This window comes from Seriola aureovittata, chromosome 11 (assembly GCF_021018895.1).
Source record: "Seriola aureovittata isolate HTS-2021-v1 ecotype China chromosome 11, ASM2101889v1, whole genome shotgun sequence".
Lineage (NCBI taxonomy): Eukaryota > Metazoa > Chordata > Actinopteri > Carangiformes > Carangidae > Seriola > Seriola aureovittata.
The window spans coordinates 3,902,886-3,923,213 of record NC_079374.1 but is presented as its reverse complement, the minus strand read 5'-3'; the positions used below and the strand labels follow the sequence as shown (position 1 = coordinate 3,923,213).

The 20,328-nt window shown below is 38.4% G+C and overlaps 2 protein-coding genes across 2 annotated transcripts; both read right to left on the bottom strand.

The window, feature by feature from the left end:
• Positions 1-296: 296 nt before the first annotated feature.
• LOC130177169 (uncharacterized) lies at positions 297-5,578 on the bottom strand. Its single transcript, XM_056388648.1, has 5 exons — positions 5,172-5,578; positions 4,733-4,853; positions 3,509-3,720; positions 2,183-2,352; positions 297-1,617 (listed from the first exon to the last, which is right to left on the bottom strand). Exons 1-5 carry the CDS (start codon positions 5,242-5,244, stop codon positions 1,525-1,527), a joined length of 669 nt encoding a protein of 222 aa, XP_056244623.1. The 5' UTR covers positions 5,245-5,578; the 3' UTR covers positions 297-1,524.
• A 4,817-nt stretch (positions 5,579-10,395) lies between these two features.
• cd28 (CD28 molecule) lies at positions 10,396-16,519 on the bottom strand. The gene is made up of 5 exons (XM_056389763.1): positions 16,367-16,519; positions 13,337-13,587; positions 12,370-12,526; positions 12,104-12,267; positions 10,396-11,296 (listed from the first exon to the last, which is right to left on the bottom strand). The coding sequence occupies exons 1-5, from the start codon at positions 16,437-16,439 to the stop codon at positions 11,195-11,197; spliced, it is 747 nt and encodes a 248-aa protein (XP_056245738.1). The 5' UTR covers positions 16,440-16,519; the 3' UTR covers positions 10,396-11,194.
• Positions 16,520-20,328: the final 3,809 nt, after the last annotated feature.

The window sequence follows — 20,328 nt, the reverse complement described above, 5'->3', positions numbered from 1 at the left end:
ATTAATTGCAAGAAATCATCTATAACGCTGTCCAATCAGTTAACTATGTAAACAGGAAGTCACTGTAGTATCACAAGCTGGCCTAACTTTTGTGTATTTTTTGTATTTTCTAGTTAGTTTTAATTAGTTTGCCCAGAGTATCCCTCTCTTGCATATTAAACTTTGTTCTGTTAAACTTTTTCCTGCACCAAACTCCTGTGGTAACTGAAATCAGATTATATTAACTATATCATATTATTCAAATAGATGTTGAGTGAATAAAGGTTCAATTCTTCAAATCAACAAACAGCAGCAGATGTTTTCATGTGTCTTTACTGTGACAGAAATAATGAGTGTGAGAGAGCCAGTGTCTCCCTCTCCTGTCCATTGTCAGCATTGCACCTAAAATATAATCAATGGGAGCAGCTATACATTCATGCATTTTATGTTGTAGGCCTCAAATCTGTGTATTGTCAGATACACAACCATCATGTTTACACTGGGCCTCATATTTAAAATGAGGCCCAAATGTTTTAAGGGTTGTCCTTTATATTTTCTATTGATGAAATATATTGAGGCGAAATAAAAGCTACCCTAAAACGGACAGAAGTACAACAGAACATTCAAATATCAAGACAAAACAAATGAAATAGTAACTACATGTCATGGTGAATACACTTACTACCGTGTTCAAAGGCAGCAGGAATGGAGGTGGCTCTTTATTTTTGTTTTATTCGGGGATGTTTAAGGGCAGAACACCCAGACTTATAGTAGGAGTTTGGCTCATTGCAGGGTTCACCCTTCTTCCCACTCCTCCAGATTCTAATGGAGGAGGCCCATCCCCTGTGTGATGAGGGCTTCTGGATCAGCGGCCATGATGGGCATGGTGGGAGACATGCCCATCATTACCTGTAAAGCCCTAAAGTGCTGCTACAGACTGGACCGAAATAGCAATGTGAATTATACAGTATATAAAATAAAGTACATTGGCTACACAATGGAAATAAACAAAAGTTAAATCAACATTTATAGTGCAAATATAAAGGACATGGACTTCAGGTATCATTGGGAAAAAAAGGACAATGTAAAAGGACAATTTATGGTGAAGAGCAGTTCTAGGGGCTTTATATCCGATTCATTAATTTTTCTCTCTTGCCCATTTATCCTCATGTTCTCTCTTTCCCAGGTGTTGCCTTTTGATTACTAAATATATTTTCCGCAACAAAATTATTGAAAAAATTAATAATAAATTGTACATATTCATATATATACATATATATGTATGTGTGTGTATATATGTCCTATTTAATGGATAATATTATGTTGCTGCTGTAAAAGCAGAGATGAACACAGTAGCAGAATCATCATTGCTTTAGACAGTCTTTGTCTCACCCTGCTGTTTAGCTTCAGTATTACAAGAGTTTTCATCACATCCACAAAAACAGAGTGAGAGTTTGATACGATGACACCAGTTGCATGAAATAGCACCCCAAGGGTCGGGGTGTCCATGTTTTCCCTCAGCGGTGGTTAAAAGACACGGGTCAGCTACCCGCAGAAAATGCCGAGAGGTGAATCCGCTGTCAGAGGAGCTTTCCTCATTTCCACATAGGTGCAGTTGTCAGGTTCTCTGTTGTTGCTCTGAAACACAAGACCAGAAAATTTACAGATTTCTTAGGTTTTTCTTTTCTTTCATATGTAGTTCATTAAGTATAAACAAGCGTCCAATATTATAAACTGTTTTTGTACCTCTGATATGCAGACAGTCAAAGGCCTTAAAATGTAGCTAGTTGTTGTAGCTTCTACAGTTAAAGTTTTATTTAGTTCAAAACAGTAGAAGAAATGGCGAATAAACTGAATAAACAGAAATAAAGTGAGAGAGTAAGAATTTATAAATGACATAACACAATTTAGATCAGTTTAATTTAGATCTCACATCATTAACCCTTCTTCCAAATGTGGCCTTGAAATTAGATGGATAGAAATGAGAGGTAGATGAATTTATTTACATAAATAAGTATATGTATATGGACCAATGTGCAAGGGTGTTTAGGTGAATTATGGAGTCTGATTGCACTAGTCGGGAATGATCCAACCCTAGGTGCTTTTCAGTAAGTTGTTTTGTAGTATTGCTACACACACAACCAGACAAGCAGATACCAACACATATGACAAGTAAGAGAAACCATAAGTCAGACAGACATACAGTCATCCTGAATCTGATATAGACGCAGGTGATGACAGAGCTGTAGAGTATTATCAGAGCCAGCAGACCAATCAGAATCCAGATGAGTTGATAACCCACAAGATGAGAAGGGGGAGGAGGAGGAGGAGGAGAGAGAGAGGGAGGTACGTAGTCCTCTGTTTTGTTTTGACCTGACAAAAACAAAGCAAGGTTATTTCCTGTTTTTGGTGGTTTACACACCAACACAGTGCCCATTTGTTTGGCCGTCATATCCTTTACATTTAGCACACAACACACAGTCCCCAGTTGAGTTTCAGCAGTGAACTGAGAGAAGAATGTGGTTGGATATCCTACATCATCACTAGAGAGTGAATATTTAGTATAAGATACAAATAAATTATTAAAGCCCTCAAGAACATGGTTTCAATCTTGACTATTTTGCAGGAAATAAACTATAAATTAATAAATTTGAAATTTGATTCAGATGTAGGTAAATCCTGATTAGTGCACAAAAATACAGACCTTTCCGGCAGAGCCACCACAAACCAGTGAGAGGAGCTCAGAGAAAACAGCACAAACAGAAATGTTTCATGTGAATGTTAATTTTCTGGCAGCTTACACCAAATGAATCAAACTCTGTGTCTGTAAATAAGTGCTGCACCCCAAGCTATGATTGGACTCTTGATTGTTCTTGATTGTAAGTGCATCTCAAAAAAAAAGAGAAACAGCTCCCTTCACACCTACTTCTGAGGTGCAAGGAGAAAGGAAAAAATCCAAAGAGGTCAAAACTCCATCAACACTTGAAGTAAACGCAGGAACTTTATTAGACCGATGTGTTTCAGCTTGACCCTGATGAAGGCCGCAAGCCGAAACATACCGGTCTAATAAAGTTCTTCTCTTTACTGCTAGTGTTGCTGGAGCTTTGACCTCTTTGATACGGAGGCTGTGCGATGCCAAAATGTTGTACTGCCATGTTAGAATGAGGCGGATCCTGAGTTGCTCTGCTGCCACCACCCTTGTTAATCTCCTCTCTATCCTGGCGAGCTAGTTGTGACGGGGGATGACCATGCTGGTACTGGGTAGAGGGTCTATCACTGGCAAGTCACCACAACAACTCAAAATGTGTGTTTGCATCATTTCTACATTTGGTTGTTCAGTAAGCAAAAGGTCAGTAACTGTGTCAGTAAGTTCACATCAAATATAACCTTGTCATGTAACTTTGAAAGATGTTTAAAATGTTGTATTGCGTTGGTTTGGTTGCCAATAGTTTTTGGACATCAAACAACCTCTATGGCACAGAGAAATAACATACGTCAGGCTTTGGATCTTAGAGAGGCTTAGACATACCTGCCCGCAGTTGGGTTGGTGTTCCTCTCTTGGTGTTGTCTAGTGGACCGGTTTTCACCGTGAACTCACACTCGTATGCCACTTTCGTGGCCTCTGGCCCGATGTTGAGTAAGATGAAAAGGAACTTGTTGGGATTCTCTTGATACATGACAGTGTTCTTACAGCCTGTATTTCCCTTCTGGCAGAGCATCAACCGTTCAACTCCGCCTTGTCTGAGAGTAGACAAAGATACGTGAGACAGAGTGCATCTACCAGCTAGACCAAGTCTTTAGTCCTCAGTCAGGTTAGTTAATGAATTAAAGGAATAATTCAGCATTTTGGGAAATGCACTTATTTGCTTTATTGTCAAGAGTCAGATGAAAAGACTGATAACACTCAGGGCCAAGAAACAGTCCCACGTATAACCTCCCATTAACCAGCAGTCTGCCATTTTTACACTTTTGTGCAGACTAAACAAACAACGCATAACATGTTAATCGGTGAGCTTTGGAGGTGCTGATAGGCAGATTTTCTTGCCTTTGGACAGAGCGGCACCAGCTGTTGCCCCGAGTTGTGTGAAGTGTGTTAATGGGTTAAAAGGGGGGCAGTGCACCTCACACATACTACAGGTATAAACAGCTAACTACTTGGCCTGTCGTCAGGACTGTTTGTGGCAGTAAAGGTCCATGGGCTTCATGCCGTGGGGACAAAAAGAGATCTTTGCAAAATGTAATTTCAATTCAGCCAGTAGTTGTTCGACTGCTCATATGTTTGTTTGTTTGTTTGTTTGTTTGTTTGTCAGCAGGAATACACAAAAAGCACTGAATCAATTTGCACCAAACTTGGTGGAGGGATGGGGATTGGGTCAAGGAAGAACTCATTAAATTCAAGTGTGGATCCAGTTAAAGGGTTGGATCCAGTACTTTTTTTTTTTATTACTTTCCTTAACATTGCAAGGTACTAGGTGGCATTTTTCGACATTTTCGAAATTTCTCAGGAAATAATATTTGGATCTTGATCTAAAAAAAATCACACTTATTAATGGTGTTGATACATATGTGTTTGTACAATGTGGTGCAGATGTTTGGCCTTGGCCTAGCACTGTTATTCTAATTATGTATTTACCCAGTTAAAGGTACAACACTCTGCTTAGGACAGGAAGTGCAAAAAAAAGAGAGTCACAGACACTGATAGCGTAGAGACACAAAGAAGTTCGAAAAATAACACAAATACCAGAATACATACAATGAGACGCGGTTGAGTCGAACATCTTTAACAGAACTGACGTTTGCTTTGTGCTCACAGCTGATAGTGGCTGATCCATCCGGGTTTATAGTCTGATACTGCGGCTGAATCACCTTAAAACCTGATGAATGAAAAAGATCCAGCAACTCCCTGAAAATACTTAATGGAGCCCTTTTCTTTTACTAGGCTGAACATTGTTGAAAGTTATTCTCCATTCTGTTAATACACAGACTGTATCAGTAATAAAATATCTACAAATTCTCTCACAATAAAAAAATATGGAAACATCTGCACTTGGATAAAATGCAAATGAAAACCAATATTTCATTTGATCATCATTATTGGTTATATTGTTATTATTATAATACAGTAAATAAATATAAAAAATAAAATCTAGTAAATTCCTTTAGACAGTAGGTGATAAAATGGAGAGGTCTACCTTGACTTGGGTGGAAGCTGAAGCTCAGATAAACTGTGAGGATGATGAAGATGTTGAAGCTGTAAGTTGTCATCTCAGCCTTTATGCTCCTTCTCACACCGTGGTAAGAAAAAACCTTGAAGGACCTAATTTCAGTACAGCAACTGACACCGACTGACACTTACATCACAATCACAAACAGCTCATTCTGATACTTAGCTGACGATAAAGGAAATTCTGAGGTTGGGCTCAATGAGTCTGTTTCCACAGTACCTGCTCCCCTTATCTACTGCCAATCAAACTGCTTTTGTTTCTCTAGTGTCTATGGGAGACAGTATTTCCTGTGCATAACACTTGCCATGCAAGTAATAATTTTCTTCATTCCTTTGAAGGCTAACAAATGTTTCACACCATAACCCAACCTATGCACGCTACATATACAAGTTATGGTGTGAGTGATGTCATACGTTTGTGGTGTGAGAATTTCCTTCTGTGGAAGGAACACAATCTACAAGTTAGAGGCACAAAATTGGTGTTTAACATTTTTAAGTTCATATGCAGTTGTATGCAGGCCTTTTTTTAAGAAGGTGTTGTTCATAAAACACCTATAATTAGATGCTCATTTATATACTCTATGGATATCCAAAGGGGTCATCAACACTAAAAGCAACACTGACTTTAAATGTCCTGCCTTAAAATGATGCCACTATAGTACATTTAAGAGCATCTTTAAACCAAAAACCCTCTTTTTGGGATTCTTTTTTCAATTAATATAATGAGGAAATGATAGTTTGGTAAATTAGTCACAAAATGTGGATACTTATCTTTGCCTAACCTTAACCAAAGTCCTGAACTTGGTAAGACCATCTTCTCTCTGTAAGAGCTCCCCCCTATGATTCATGTGCATCAATGCAGTTTGTACCCAAGACAAAAATGTTGCCATTGAGCAAAATCAAGCCAGTGATTACATTTCCCTACAAAAAATAATTAAGAAAACAATTAGTTGTGTATAAATGTTATTTCTAGTAGACAAGGTTTATAATTATCAAGTGGTGGTCTGTGTAGCACATACTTTATTTGTTATAATTCTTGAGTGTGTCTTGTTGTACAGTTTGTGCATTTAAAAAGTCTTCTCCCCCTTGGATTTGTTTGTGTTTTGTTCTACAAGATTACAACTTTACACAGTGGATGTAGTTGAAATGTTTTAGTCTTCACCAATGAGACTTCTGCCTCCAGCCTACTGGAAATACTGAGGTTGGTACAGAGCAGCGGTAGAAGTATTCACATCCTTTATTAAAAGTAACAATACTGCAATATGAAATTACTCTAGTATAAGTAAAACTCTTGCATTCAAAAGCATCTATACTCAGATATGGCTGCAACATTCAAACCATGATTGATTGGTATTAAGTAAACATTCCCCACATCATTACACCACCACCAGTAGCCTGCACTGTTGACACAGGGCAGGTAGGGTCCATGGATTCAGACTCTGACCCTACCATCTGCTCCCTCTGCAGAGATGTTAAGCAGCCCAGGTTATGTTTTTACAGTCTTCAACTGTCCAACTTCATTGAGCTTGTGTCCACTGCCGCCTCAAGTTTCCGGTCTTGGTGATGGGACAGAAACCTGACGTGGTCCTCTGCTGTTGTAGTCCATCAACCTCAAGGTTGGATGTGTGTCAGTAAAACTCAAAAGACTCTAGAGGAGATTAGCAGTTTCAGAAACACTCAAATTAGCCCCCCAACAATCCTGCCACAGTCAAAGTCACATTCTGATGTTTGATGTGAACATTGAACATTTATCTGTATCTGCATGATTTAATGTAGGGCTGAACGATATGCAAAAAAACATCCTGTTATTATTTTTGCAGATATTGCGATATGAGTCACAATTTCAGTTTTTCAATGAAGATTTTTAAAAATGATGATAATGTGATTTCTATTTGGCCATGTACCAAGCAAACATGTTGACTTGTGTTTGGAGAATATAATTTTTTGCCTGTGGCATCTCTGCGGCAGCACAACGCTTATGGTGCTAACAATGCACAACAATGGTGTCACACATATCAACTTCTGCGATTATATTTCGATTAATTGTGCAGCCCAAATTTTATGCATTGCACTGCTTGCCACATGATTGGCTGATTGGATAATTGCTTGAATAAGCAGGTGTACAGGTGTTCCTAATAGAGTTCTCAGTGAGCGTATGTGTTAGTGTATATGCTGTTTGTAAATTGTAAAGAAGTAGAAAGTACAATTTTTGTCTCTGAACTTGTGTGTATAAAGTTTAAGTAGATAATAGTCAAGTGAACGACAAGAAATAACAAGTGAATTTTAATGAGGATTTAGGAAAAAAACTGTCACTGCTGTATATTTTCAGTTTCTTTGAAAAAAGAATGAACCCTTTGATTGAATAAAGGTTGACTGGAGTCAGCAGTGTGTCCACATCCTGTTTTTCAGAGTTTGCGCTTCTTTGCAATCTTTGTTGTGCAACACACACACACACACACACACACTCACCAATACCAGCATTATTTCTGTCTGCTGATTGGTCAATATCTGAGCCCCCTCTTTGAGGGATGGGATCAGTTAAGTCAGTGTCCTTCTTTTGAAAACACTCACTGTGTTTTCTCGTAAGTGTAGTTGTTGCATCTGTATGATGATGAGTGCAGTTGATGTACATAAGTTTCTATGGCCAGGAAACTCAAGTAAAACTGAATCAGCGACTGTGTTACAGCAGAATCGTCTTGGTTTCTTAAAGGTTTTTTATTCTTACCCACACCAATGTTGAGCAGTGCTGGGGGAGGTAACCATTAATGAGTACTTTTTTTAGCCATGCTACTTTCGTGGCTTCATGGATGGAAATGTTGGTCAATTGGTCAGTCCTACACTTCGGTCTAGACTGAAAGACTTTGGTGGACTTTAAACTTGTGATTTTGAGTGAAATGTTTCAACAACTATGAGATGGATTACCACAAAATTTGGTACAAATATTTATGTTCCCCACAGGATGAACTGTAGGAACTTTGGTGATTGTGATTTTTCATCAAGTGCCATAATCATGTCAAAATTTTACTTTGTCCAATACTAAAGTAAATACATGCAAAACTAGTGTTCCCATCAGCCTCAGATGTATTTTATGTCACACCCTTTTTACACCAAAATTAGCAGATATAAGCATAAGGTTAAAATGCAAGTAAAGCCGCTAATAAAAGCTAATTGACCCCTTTTCCACTGTCAGTCGAGTTTGCCTTTCTGTTCGGACTCAGGACACACACAACTGCAAGGAGCGATGTCATCACATGCACTTACAGAGCACACACACAGACGCAGTGGAGGAAGAGTGAGCTGCTAGCTGCCATGCAAACTGGTAAAACAGACCCGTCACATCTCATCTTGGGTTGGTGCTCCTCTAAAAGTGTTGGAGCCTCCTTGTGAGACACTTCGATTGGTAATTGTGTGTTTTTAAACTTATTTTGAGGCTGCAGGTCACTCTTTCATCCTGTAGCTCAGTGTAGCTGCTGTGTTTCGGTTAAACAGCACCCTGCTGGGCAGGTGACAGGTGCTTCTACAGAATGTCAATTGTTCCCTTTTCTATTGCCAACAAAAAGCTGATGTTAGCGGGTCTTAGCAGGTTTTCTGACCAGTGGAAAAAGGGCTTTAGTTTGGTTCAGGAAGTAGAGAGGGTCGTCCAGCTCCCAATGTTCAGACCAGCACTTTGCGTTGTAGCTCACTGTGTGTGAGTGTGAACAAGGGGCAGCGATTTAAATAAAAGCACTATGCACTGTATATAGAGCCATTTATGATAAACATGGTAAAAAAAAAAAAAAGTATATGTGCTCAACATCAGCATGTTAACATCGTCTGCATGCTGATGTTAGCATTTAGCACAGAGCACTGCTCTGCGTATGAACAGCCTCACAGAGCTGCTGCCATGGCTGTAACCTCATTGAGATAAAAAAGGGGGATTTTCAATAGGGTCCTGACAGAATGCTTCCTCAGAAGTGCTTGTTGGGCCATCGATCCAACATTCACACCCTTCACATCATTGGTCAGCTGTGTGGAAGCATGAAAGGAGACGGGGTTTGAAGGCAAGGCAAGGCAAATTTATTTGTAAAGCACCATCAGACAGAAGGAGAAAGAGTTATTCAGAGGCATGGAATAATTAAAAACCCTCTTTATTGCTCTTTCTGTCACTTTTCATGTGAACAATTGATACTATGAATGTCCCTCAGCAGAGACTGTCTGAACATGTGTGCCAGTTTTCTCATATATCACGTTTCCCATGACAGTTAGAGAAACTGACATACTTGAGGTAAAAACCCAGAGACAGGAAACGAATGCACACTGAGAGTAAGCATGGCTAGAGTACAGCCAGTGAGTCACAGACCTGAAAGTCTTGTCAGCAACATAACTAGGGCAAATTTTATCAGTTGAAAAACACACCACAAATTAAATTATTATTCTCAATTTATCTCAAGCTGATTCTGAGGAAGTGGTTCACATGTTTATCTCAAACTGGCTGCAGCTGCTGCTCTTTGCTTCATTAACCAGACAAACAATAGGAAATTTGAAAAAAAAAAAAAAAAAAAATTAAGCAGTCCTCACACGCAAAACCAAACATGTTACTCCACAGTTCAAATCACTTCATCGGCTTCCAGTAACATACAAAATAAAATCTACTGTATATATCTGACCAGATCTGGTGAGGGTGGTTTCACATACTTTGAAATCTGAAAACCTCTTCATTTTTTTTGGATGATAAGTATTTGCTGTATATGTTTGTGTGTGTCTCTGTGAATTATGTTTCTTGGCTTTCGCCCTGATGAGCTGTGGGTAACATTTTGTGACATTTCTTCCACTAAATTGTACGGTATTGATAATTTTGCTATAAACTAGTTGTGTGGCAAAACAAAGTGGGTTAGTGGAGTTTTTTCTGAATGTGGCGCCTGAGAAAAGATCCTGTAATCAACATGGTTCATCCTCTGGGGAATTTGAATGTGCTCTGTAAATATTATTATACAGCACAGTCTGTTATATTTGTGTACAGTTGCGAATTCTGGCCTGATGGTGGAGCTAGAGCAATGTTTATTTCAAGGCTCATATCTGGCGTGTTTGATTAACAACTTGAAAAATCAACAAATTGCATGTTTATCAATCAGAATCAATAAGACAGGCCTGTTTATTAGAAAATGTTAATAATTTTGAATTATGTTATTATTATTATTATTATTATTATTATGTATCATAACTGTTAGAAAACTTTTGTTTAACATTCATACTTCATCACTACTTGCCTATAACTAATAATGCCAACTCTGTCCATCAAGTGGTTCTTATACTTGTTCCACAACTTCAGATCTACAATTAAACCCTTAAATCTTTTTTTTTTTTTTTTGCTGCCACAATCACATTTAAATCACTCTGTTTATCTTCATATTGTGACGTTGAAATATGAAAAGAAGACACAAGAAAACACAACTGATTCTGGATTGAGGTTTTGGAACTTAATGGTCCATCCCTGATGTTGTCGATTTATCCGCAATTAAAAAAAAATTATACAAAAGTACAATTAAAGTTAAGAAACTTTACTTAAATGAAATATCCATCATGAATATTTGCTGTACATTGCAATGGCAACAAAATATACAGTAATTCAAACATATTCAACAGATGCAAAGCATTGCATTTTCTTAACTGGAGCATTTAGCCAACATAAACATAATTCTGTTTTTAATCAAACATCAAGCCTTTCCAGCTGCAGCACCTATAGGCGCCTCAGCAACTCAACTCAGTGGAAACATAATCAAAGCTACAGCTTTTTTTTAATATAATTTGAGTTTACAACAACGTAAACATAAAATATGCACTGACACCCAAATGTCATTTCAGTATTCTTCTGTAGCTTTGGTTAAAAAGAAGAACCTCAATCATAACAGATTGATATTTCATAAATGGCCAATACTGACCCTACCGCTCACTCTGCATTCAAAATACATGGTATTCTAATGCCATTCAGTGCTAAGTGGACTCTTGTGTTTTTCATGCCATGTCGTCACATGAAAATGCAACAGCATCCACCTTGTAAGGCCCACCATGCACAGATCTGACGATCTCCCTCCTCCCTTGTTGACACTGGACAGACTGCAAATGAAAAACACACAGATTTAGATTCAGTCAACAACAGAGGAGAATAAGCTTTTAAAAACTGCCACAGGTGCTATTACTACTGCTATTGGTCAGATTAATATGGGGTTTTGGGGGACACCTTATATAGCCCCCAGGTTTACTGTTTTTAGTAATCTGACTAAACATCGGTTCATTTTGGTATTTGCTCTGCATTCGCTGAAATAATCATACTATAATATAACTACTACTAACTGTTTTATACTGTTGCGATTACTACTACCACTGTTACAGTACCAAAATGTATTCATCAATGTAGGTTAACTAATATTTATTTCCAGCACCCGCACACTTTCACACAGTTCAATAGACAAAAACTGATACAATCATATTTTCTGGAGTAATAAATGGCTACTTTTTACAAACCAATGACAATATTTAATTACTTTAAAGAGAAAGAGGCCTGCACTGTGCCTTTTTGTATTCAAGTGTGGTTATTTGAATGCTGTGAGAACACAAGTACAGTATGGTATTACAGTTAAGGGTGGGGAAGTTTTTTGCAGTACACTAGTGGCTTAGTCTTAACCGCAGGCTGGATGACTGTTCTTGTGTGTTTGTAGGCTGGTGGGAGGGGATAGAGGGTGTGATTCAGGATTGTTTTAAATCTTAATAAGTCACACCCATTAGGGGAAACTGTTACTACTGCTAGTACTACATGAATAAGATAATAACAGGAAAATGCAGAAATATAATACAGTAAATACACTTTAATTTAATAACACAAATCAATCATAACATGAATAAAGATAAAATGATAATGCTGACCTGGAAGTAGATAATGATGATGAGGACAATAATGACCAGTAACACCAGTACAACCACAGGAATACTGACTGGTGCTATCCTCTCATCACCCTCATCGTCCTCCTCTTCACCCCCCTGGTGTGCAATCGCTGTCTGAGGCCCCTCCAGAGGACAGTGAGGGTTATCTGTAGTCAGAGGGAAAGTAAGACTCAAAAAGAGGCAGAAACATGTGCATTGTGGGTAATCCTGCAGTGTGAGTGTGTGATTATCCTGTGCGAGCATCTCACCTAACACATGAATGAGTGTGCCGTTGCCTGTGAGCCGCAGGTACGGTGGTGGGTACAAGACCTCTATCCCACAGCGATACACATCTGTGTCTGTGGCTTTCAGTCCAGACACTGTCACCTCCACAGCGCCCTCCCTCAGCGTAACAGAGCACTGCACCTAACAGGACACATCAAACCAGAGTTTCTTCACTTTCTCAGGACAATTTTCACACTTTTTATTCCTCGTGATTCCAGCAGTCATCATGTTTCCGCTCATTTGACTGCTGTTCTCAAAAGCAAGTAGGAAAATTATTTAGACATGATTTCAAACAATGACAAAATTTATAATTCTTCACAATCACTGAAAAAAACAAAACAATATCAACAGGATTGTCACCGATTCTCTTTGAGGGGTGAAAGGAACACTGGTATGTTTTTTTATATACATTTTTATATATTACACCACATTTATGAAATACTTTATATAAAACATGTACTTTTTTATTTTTTATGCCACATCATTTGCATGGATGCATATTTTTTTCCTCTGTTAGATTACTTTTTGTTCTTAATAGACTTGAATACAATGGAAAATACTAACTTGGACAAAAATTGTGTTTAAATGTATGATTCCCATCTTTTGTAGCAAGAAGCAGAAAGAGAAAATATGGAAATTAAATTGAATTGAGATAAAATAATATCCATCCAATGTCCACAGACAGGCTGAACGATATGCAAGAAAAATATCATATTGCAGTTATTTTGGCAAAGACATTGTGATTGTGAAATCGACATTGTGAGCGATATGAGTCACGATTTCAATTGGAATGGTTATTTTTATATTTCATTTTCATTGAAAAAATATGACGATGTGAATGATTATGATGTGATTTTTGTACAAAACAAAAGCAAGTATGGCGTTAATGTGGATATTGCACTTGGCCATATTGCGATTTCGGTAATAGTTCAATTAGTGGTTCAGCCCTACCTCTTCCTCTTTCTCCACACCCGTCTGTCCGTGATCTTGGAAGTTGGGGATGGACGAGCAGAGCTTCTGGGTGCCGTGGAGGCCTTTCAGCAGAGACACACGGACCTCCTCTGGGTTGGGGTAAGGGTATTGACGCCTTTGATCATTGGATGGTTGATTCAGGTGGAAGGAAGGTTGGGGTTCGATGAAGCACTGGACCTGTGCCGTACCATTGATGCTCACCACTCTGTAGGGCTGGATCACCTTCACAGCTGACAGACAAAAAAGGAAGGTTAGGTGGAGATAGTTCAGAAATGGACCAGTGAAGCTCAGCAGATGAAGCAGGTGATCCATCAACATCAGTCAGGAGAAGGCCATGTATAGAATTTTTTTCTTTTTACATGCAAAAGAAAGATGGATTTTACAACCATGGAGGGGGAGAATATGAACACTCTTTCATTGCTCAATTTCCTGATAGTGCCTACAGGGGGAAAATTTTATTTTTAAAGCTCCCATACAGTCTGACGGTCTCTGTCCATGTGTTTGATTATAGATCAGCTCTAGCTTCTATATTAATACTGTGAAAGTATCAAAGCCTCAGTCCACAGAGAAATGCACACAGCCTGTATTCAGAAGCTGAGCTTTAAAACCAGCCGTCAGGACTTCTGGAACTTTGTGATGTCACAACAAAGCAGTCACCAAGCCCCGCCCACCTGAAACCACCATTCAAACCTTGCAGGATTTGGTTTTGTCTCAATGTTAATCTGAAATCTGCTATATTTTTATAGGATCACTCAGAAAACAGTCCCCCAATCAGAGGAGAGGCTCAGAGCCTCCTCTCTTCTGATTGGCTCACAGGCCCGTTGTTACTAGAGCTCCAGAGAGAAGCCTGAGAGGAGAAGTGAAACTACACTGAGATGGTTTTTGGCTCTTAAAACCACAAATATATCTTCTTATGGATCAACTTCAAAAAAACACAGAAGAAGAAGAAAATATGGGTGGATGGAGAATGTTTCTCCTTTGGAAAGTTATTTAATTAACAGCATTAATGATACTAAAGATCATGTTAAGTGTAAGGAGGAGTTTGTTGTAGCTGAGAATTGGTAATAATTTAGCATTTAGTATTTTTTTTTCTGGTGTCAGGCTTGGTAGTAAATGTGTTAGTTCATGGGATGGTGTATATACATACGCCTTATTTCAGGACACTTTTTGTTTCATGTCTATGTAATTTAATCTTTTCATGTGTTATCAAAGGCTGTTTTAGTCAGTAGAGATATGATGTGGCATGAAATGAGATGAAAAGCAAAAAAAAGAAAATGTAAATGACCTAAGACACTGACTTGTTCACAATTTAGTGAGACCAGGCTGACAAACTTTCCATAACCTTACACTTTGTGAGTTCACACAGAGATGTCGACAATGGAAAATGTTCACTGAGAGTTCAAATGTCATTACATCATATTAATTGAAAATATAATTACTTTACTTTACTGATTACTCAACAGTAGAGGTGATTCATTTCACCAATTAGCATACCTCTGTCAGAGATGCTCACCGAAAAAAACCTTAAAGCCTTCGCACCCACATGGAGACATTAAAAAGCAAAACATTGCGGTTTGACTGCAGCTCTGCAGAAGTTATGTCCCGACAGTGAAGCTGTGGAGATCACACATGCTAAATAAAACCAAGAGATTGCTTAATGTAGGCTAAACAGTGGCTAGCCAGCTCAGCGAACACGTTCCATCTTCCAGCATCTTTTAGATATCAACCCGACCATCCAACTCAGACAGCAAACAGCAGCAGCTTTAACCATAATGTACATGCAACCACTGGAAAAAAATCGTTATTACAGCATTAACTTTGGTCTTTCACAGACATAGCCACTGAATTGCGGTGTTTGAAGAGCTTTCAGGTTTTCATTCGATTACAAGATCTTGAATTGATTCAACTGCACTGCTGTCGTGTTGTGGTGAACAGCAGTTTGACAAGGTAGGAAAGTGTCATGAGCTTTTTCCACCATTTTTTTTTTCCACCTGTGAACGCTTTAGATGGAAGGGGCTTAAAGAAATATTTTTGAAAAATGTGCTTATAGCTAAATCGATACCACTCTTGCTCCTGTGCAGTGAATATAATATATCCAGCAGTCAGTTAGCTTAGCTTAGCATAAAGACTGAAAATGTGAGAAACAGCTAGTCTGGCTCTGTCCAAAGTAGACAGGCACAACACTTTTTAACTTCCAAAATGGTTGATGCAAACAAACAAGATCTATCGTGCTTGTATGCAAACTTCGAAAAAGCTTTACACAGAGCCATGCTAACTGTTTCCCCCTGTTTCCAGTCGTTGTGCTAAGCTAAGCTATTGCCACTGGCTCCACCTAAACCAGTAGAGACCAGTATCAATCTTCTTATTTAACTTCCAGCTAAGAAATAAGCAAATTTCCCAAAATGTCATATTATTCCTTAAACAATGTATTTTTAGTAATATCTACTCATATCAACATTTACTATATGAATAAAATCTGAATGGTCATTTATTCAGCGCCAAATTAAAGAAGGCTGGTCCTAATGGACAGCATGTCCCTGCGTCTTCTGCTCTCATAAAACTGGTTCACTCCAAGATCACATGCATTTCACTGTTTAAACAGAAGAAATGTATTTTATAAAAATATGAAAAATAATATGTGTGAACTCTAGCTGGAAATTAGCCCATAAGTAATCTCTTACTTCTCAGGAGGAGGTCTGGCTTTCAGCTCAAATGTTATGAAAAGAGTTTTAATCAGTAACACTTTAACTGTGTAAACAAGACCTGATTTAGTGATCAGGTTGTGTTAACACAGTTAATCTTAAATCTGTTGTTCAGTTGAGGATTAGAAACTGTGTCACCTCTAAAGTCAGTATTTGAGTTTCCACAGAAGGTCCTGCAAACCTGTCAAATGACAGTTTGTCAAGTCTGTTCTTGGTTTCTTGACTGTTTAGTATTAACTCTGGACTGTGCAAAAAGTGTATACAAAAATCACCATCATCACATGAGTAAAAGTCTGTTTACACTCACCACTCCACACAGGCAGGCAGAAGCTGAGGACTGTCAACACAGTCAATCCCATCACACAGTGTGTCAGGAACATCCTACAGTATCTCACACTTTTACTCTGGTGAGCACACACGTTCACACGGAAAATAAATTTCTTTCAAATACAGCAAAAACAGTGAAACTCGCCTTTATAGTCTAGCTTTTCTCTCAGCTGTCATGGAAAGTGTGCGCCAGCACAGGAAATGACGATGGTGTTGTGCCGGTAAAAGACAGATGGCAATTTTTGAACGATTGTGGTTCTGCAGGAAAGCTGAGTGGTTTTATTAAACTGGTTTAATCTAAGCAAAAATGAAAAAATGATAGACAGTTACACTGCACCAAAGCAAAACAGCTCTCAACAATCTTCCAAATGTTTCCATCCACACAAGTTCTTTCATTCAGAATGTGGAGTGAAGTAAATGTGTTTTCATCTTTTGCCCTATTCAGATGTTTCAGTCGGTTGATTCAAGAATGTCCTTAAAACAGTTTGATGAGTGTCAGAAACGAGAAATTAATTAAAACTATTGAGATACGACTTGTGGAAAAAAACATAACGAGACTCAAACGACTTGTTCATGTGGAAATTCTGCATCGTTTAAATTTAATTTAAATTCCAGGGCATCACCCTGCTGAATTTTCCTTGCAAGATTTAAAGTGCCATTAAAGTCTTTATATAGGGAATATTAAGTGTTTTTGATTGAACAACGACTTTAGTTTGATTTCCTGTCTTCATGAATGTGTCCAGTTTTTAGAGAAACTTTTTTTGTCATATGTTTAAATGAAGATCCTTCCCGAAGGCTGCAGTGATGATTCACCCCCAGACACCTGCAATGTTCACTTTGCAACGTTCTGATGATCACACCACCTCGTAGGAAAATTTGACATTTGAAATTTAATCAATCTTCTCACGAGCTCCAGGGAGTCACGAGTCTCTCCTGCTGAAACTCATATGAACCGAAGATTCAGGCAGATGCATCTTTGACTCCCACCTTGTCTGTTTCTGGTAATCTAATGCACGAAACTGAAGGAGCATTCACCACATTTGCAGCGAGCAGAAATGGTTAAAAGCTAATAGGAGTAGAATGTTTACAAAATGCTGTGAGCGAGATGTGGAAACTAAGCTAACCCTCCACTACAATCACTTACTCATGCGTTTCCTTATTTTCTTACATTCAAATACTTAAAGACTGTTTTGCTTCTTTTTTAACTGTGCAGGTGGATGATGGAGTGATGACATCAGCTGACACAGAGAGGAAAGATAATATGAGGCCTTCTGGTTTACATGTTAAATGTTATGTGCTGCAATTGTTAATGCTGTCTTTGTCCACTACTGACCATCATGGGGGAGTCCATTCAGTCCTGTTCTTTAAAGGTCCTGTACTTTACACTTCTCTGAGCCTCTCTTCTGATTGGCTGACTGTTTTCTGAGTGATCAAATAAAAATATAACAGGTTTCAGGTAAAACACTCAGAGAAACCAAATCCTGCAAGGTTTGGATGGTGGGTCCAGGTGGGCGGGGCTTGGTGACTGCTTTGTTGTGACATCACAAAGTTCCAGAAGTCCTGACGGCTGGTTTTAAGGCTCAGTTTCTGAATACAGGCTGTGTGCATTTCTCTGTGGACTGAGGCTTTGATACTTTCACAGTATTAATATAGAACCTAGACCTGATCTATAATCAAACAACACATGAACATCTACCTTTACACTATATGGGACCTTTAAAAATAAAACTTTTCCCTGTAAAAATTTTTTTGCACTATCAGGAAATTGAGCAATGAAAGAGTGTTCATATTCTCCCCCTCCATGGTTGTAAAATCCATCCTTCTTTTGCATGTAAAATAAAGAAATAAGTAAAAAAATTCTAAACTTTGAAAAAATACAGGAAGTAAAAAAGAGTTTGTGAGATGCAGAGGTGGTGGCAACTTTGCCCGATTGTGTCTGTGACTGCTCTTCCATCCTGGAGACATGGATAAGATGTGTTGGCGAGATAAAAGAAAATGGGCGTCTAATGACGAAAAAAAAACCTTCTGATGGGATCCATAGGAGCGTGTCCTGAAATAGGGTCGGTCGGGGAACCTTCTGTCTCCAACTGAGTGATTTAAACTAAATATTCACAATAGTCATAGATAGAGCCTGTCCACTTGGCTTTGTAGGTTGCATCACATTATCTCGCCCATGCAGAGGAGTTAAATCACTTAGCTGCATCATACTGGAAAGTTTTTTTTAAGACAATAGCCTCTAGCTGCACATTAATATTGTGGAAAGACTTTCTACTTTTTCATTAACTAATAAAGCAAAAGGAATGTGGATTATGTGCATAGAAAAACCCTAAAAGCCTTTGAACACCTTAAAATACCTTTAGGAATGAACTTTGTATTTGTGATTCATATGTTGTGTGTTGTATTTTGAAATTGAGTGTGTGTGATGCAATTAAACTTCACATTTGAATCTGACGTCGCATTACGAGTGAGTAACTCGTTTCAGTTATTTCATCAGTTTATTCTTCTTTGGAATATAAGAGTCATTTTCTTTCTTCTGTGCATTTCTTTCACACCCAATGCACTTTAATATACTTCACTGAAAAGGTGCAAACAGTGGAAAATAACCAATTCTAGATTATATATAGACCACAGTGAAAGTGCTGATGTTGTAAGATTCAGTGTCCTGCTGACGTCACATCTGTGTATGTTGTGCCTGGAAACACTGTGGGGTTAGGCCCCAATCTTGCTGCGCTGACTGAAGTTACAGTCAGCACTACAGTCTTCAGTCACCCGGAAAACAGTGGTTTATTTTTGCTGCTATCATTGTTTCAGTATTGTTTAGTATAAAGTGCAAAAATATAATCAGCAGCTATTGAGTCTCCATACATGTGGAAAAACCATCACATGCAGATAAATTCAGTGCAGTTTACACAGCACAAAATCTAATGCTCCAAGCAAGTGTTCATCTGATGTTGATACACTGTAGTTCCCTTTTAACAATGAGTTAATGTGGATTTATCAGGAGGAAAATAAATCAGTAACTGCTGGTGCAGCTGTTGTGAACTGGAATTAATGTAAGCTAAGATTTAGCTCTCCCACAGCCCATCCAAAGTCAGTTGAAATCAACTTAAGTCATAACAAGCTGCAGTTGTATCAAAAACAAATTTAGAGTAACTAGAAAAATGCCAATGTGCTGTTACTTTTCATGTTTTAGTGTATTGAACAGTTTCCTGCCAGTGGTGTCACCATGCTTTTAAAAAAAGAATACATCAATAACCCATACTCTAATTCAACGACATGATGACCCTGTAAAGGCCGAGATCATGAGAGTTTGGGAAATTGACACTGAATGGTGTCAGCTGCAGGATGTCTTGGTTTTCATATTGACGCTAATTTTAACAGGTTAGAGAGGGTACTGCCTGCATGATGCATGCGTCTCACACCTCACTGCTGCGTCCTGTGACCTACAGATTGAGCGTCTCTCCTATTTTTAACGTGTGATGTGTCTCCCAGCGAAAATAGACAGAGAAAAGACCTGTTGACATCATATCAGCAACGTTACATAAAACTGACACCTTTCACTATCGTTGTCTGTGTCTAGACTAAGTCTGAATATGATACAAACATGAAAAAATATAAAACATTTTTTAACAATTTTAGCAGCTGCATATGGAAACAGTGATACTTTAGTGACGTTTTCTATTAAAAATAAATCATGAATTAATTTGAAAAGAAATCAAACATTCGAGTAGCCTGCAAAGTGTATATAGAGAGATAGACGCAGCCGGTGTGAACACACACGCGCTTCTCTACAGCAGCTACGCACACGCAATGCAGGCAGTGTGTTCTCCGGTGTTACTCTCCAAGTGTTTGTCCACTCAGGTATTACAAAAGAAGAGGAAGCCCCAACAAAAAACTGACCCGGCATTCATTTTGACATGACAGATGACAACCACGTCACTA

Bases quoted from the DNA above. Each gene is read 5' to 3' on its own strand.
- cd28 (XM_056389763.1), bottom strand. From the start codon at position 16,439: ATGTTCCTGACACACTGTGTGATGGGATTGACTGTGTTGACAGTCCTC. The intron at 12,527-13,336 runs GTAGGGCTGAAC...GTGTCCTGTTAG, and splicing joins GTGTGGAGAAAGAGGAAGAG to GTGCAGTGCTCTGTTACGCT. The intron at 11,297-12,103 runs GTCAGCATTATC...TTTCATTTGCAG, and splicing joins TCATCATTATCTACTTCCAG to TCTGTCCAGTGTCAACAAGG.
- LOC130177169 (XM_056388648.1), bottom strand. From the start codon at position 5,244: ATGACAACTTACAGCTTCAACATCTTCATCATCCTCACAGTTTATCTG. The intron at 3,721-4,732 runs GTATGTATTCTG...GTCTACTCTCAG, and splicing joins CGACTCAACCGCGTCTCATT to ACAAGGCGGAGTTGAACGGT. The intron at 2,353-3,508 runs GTATGTCTAAGC...TGTTTTTGTCAG, and splicing joins ACCAACCCAACTGCGGGCAG to GTCAAAACAAAACAGAGGAC.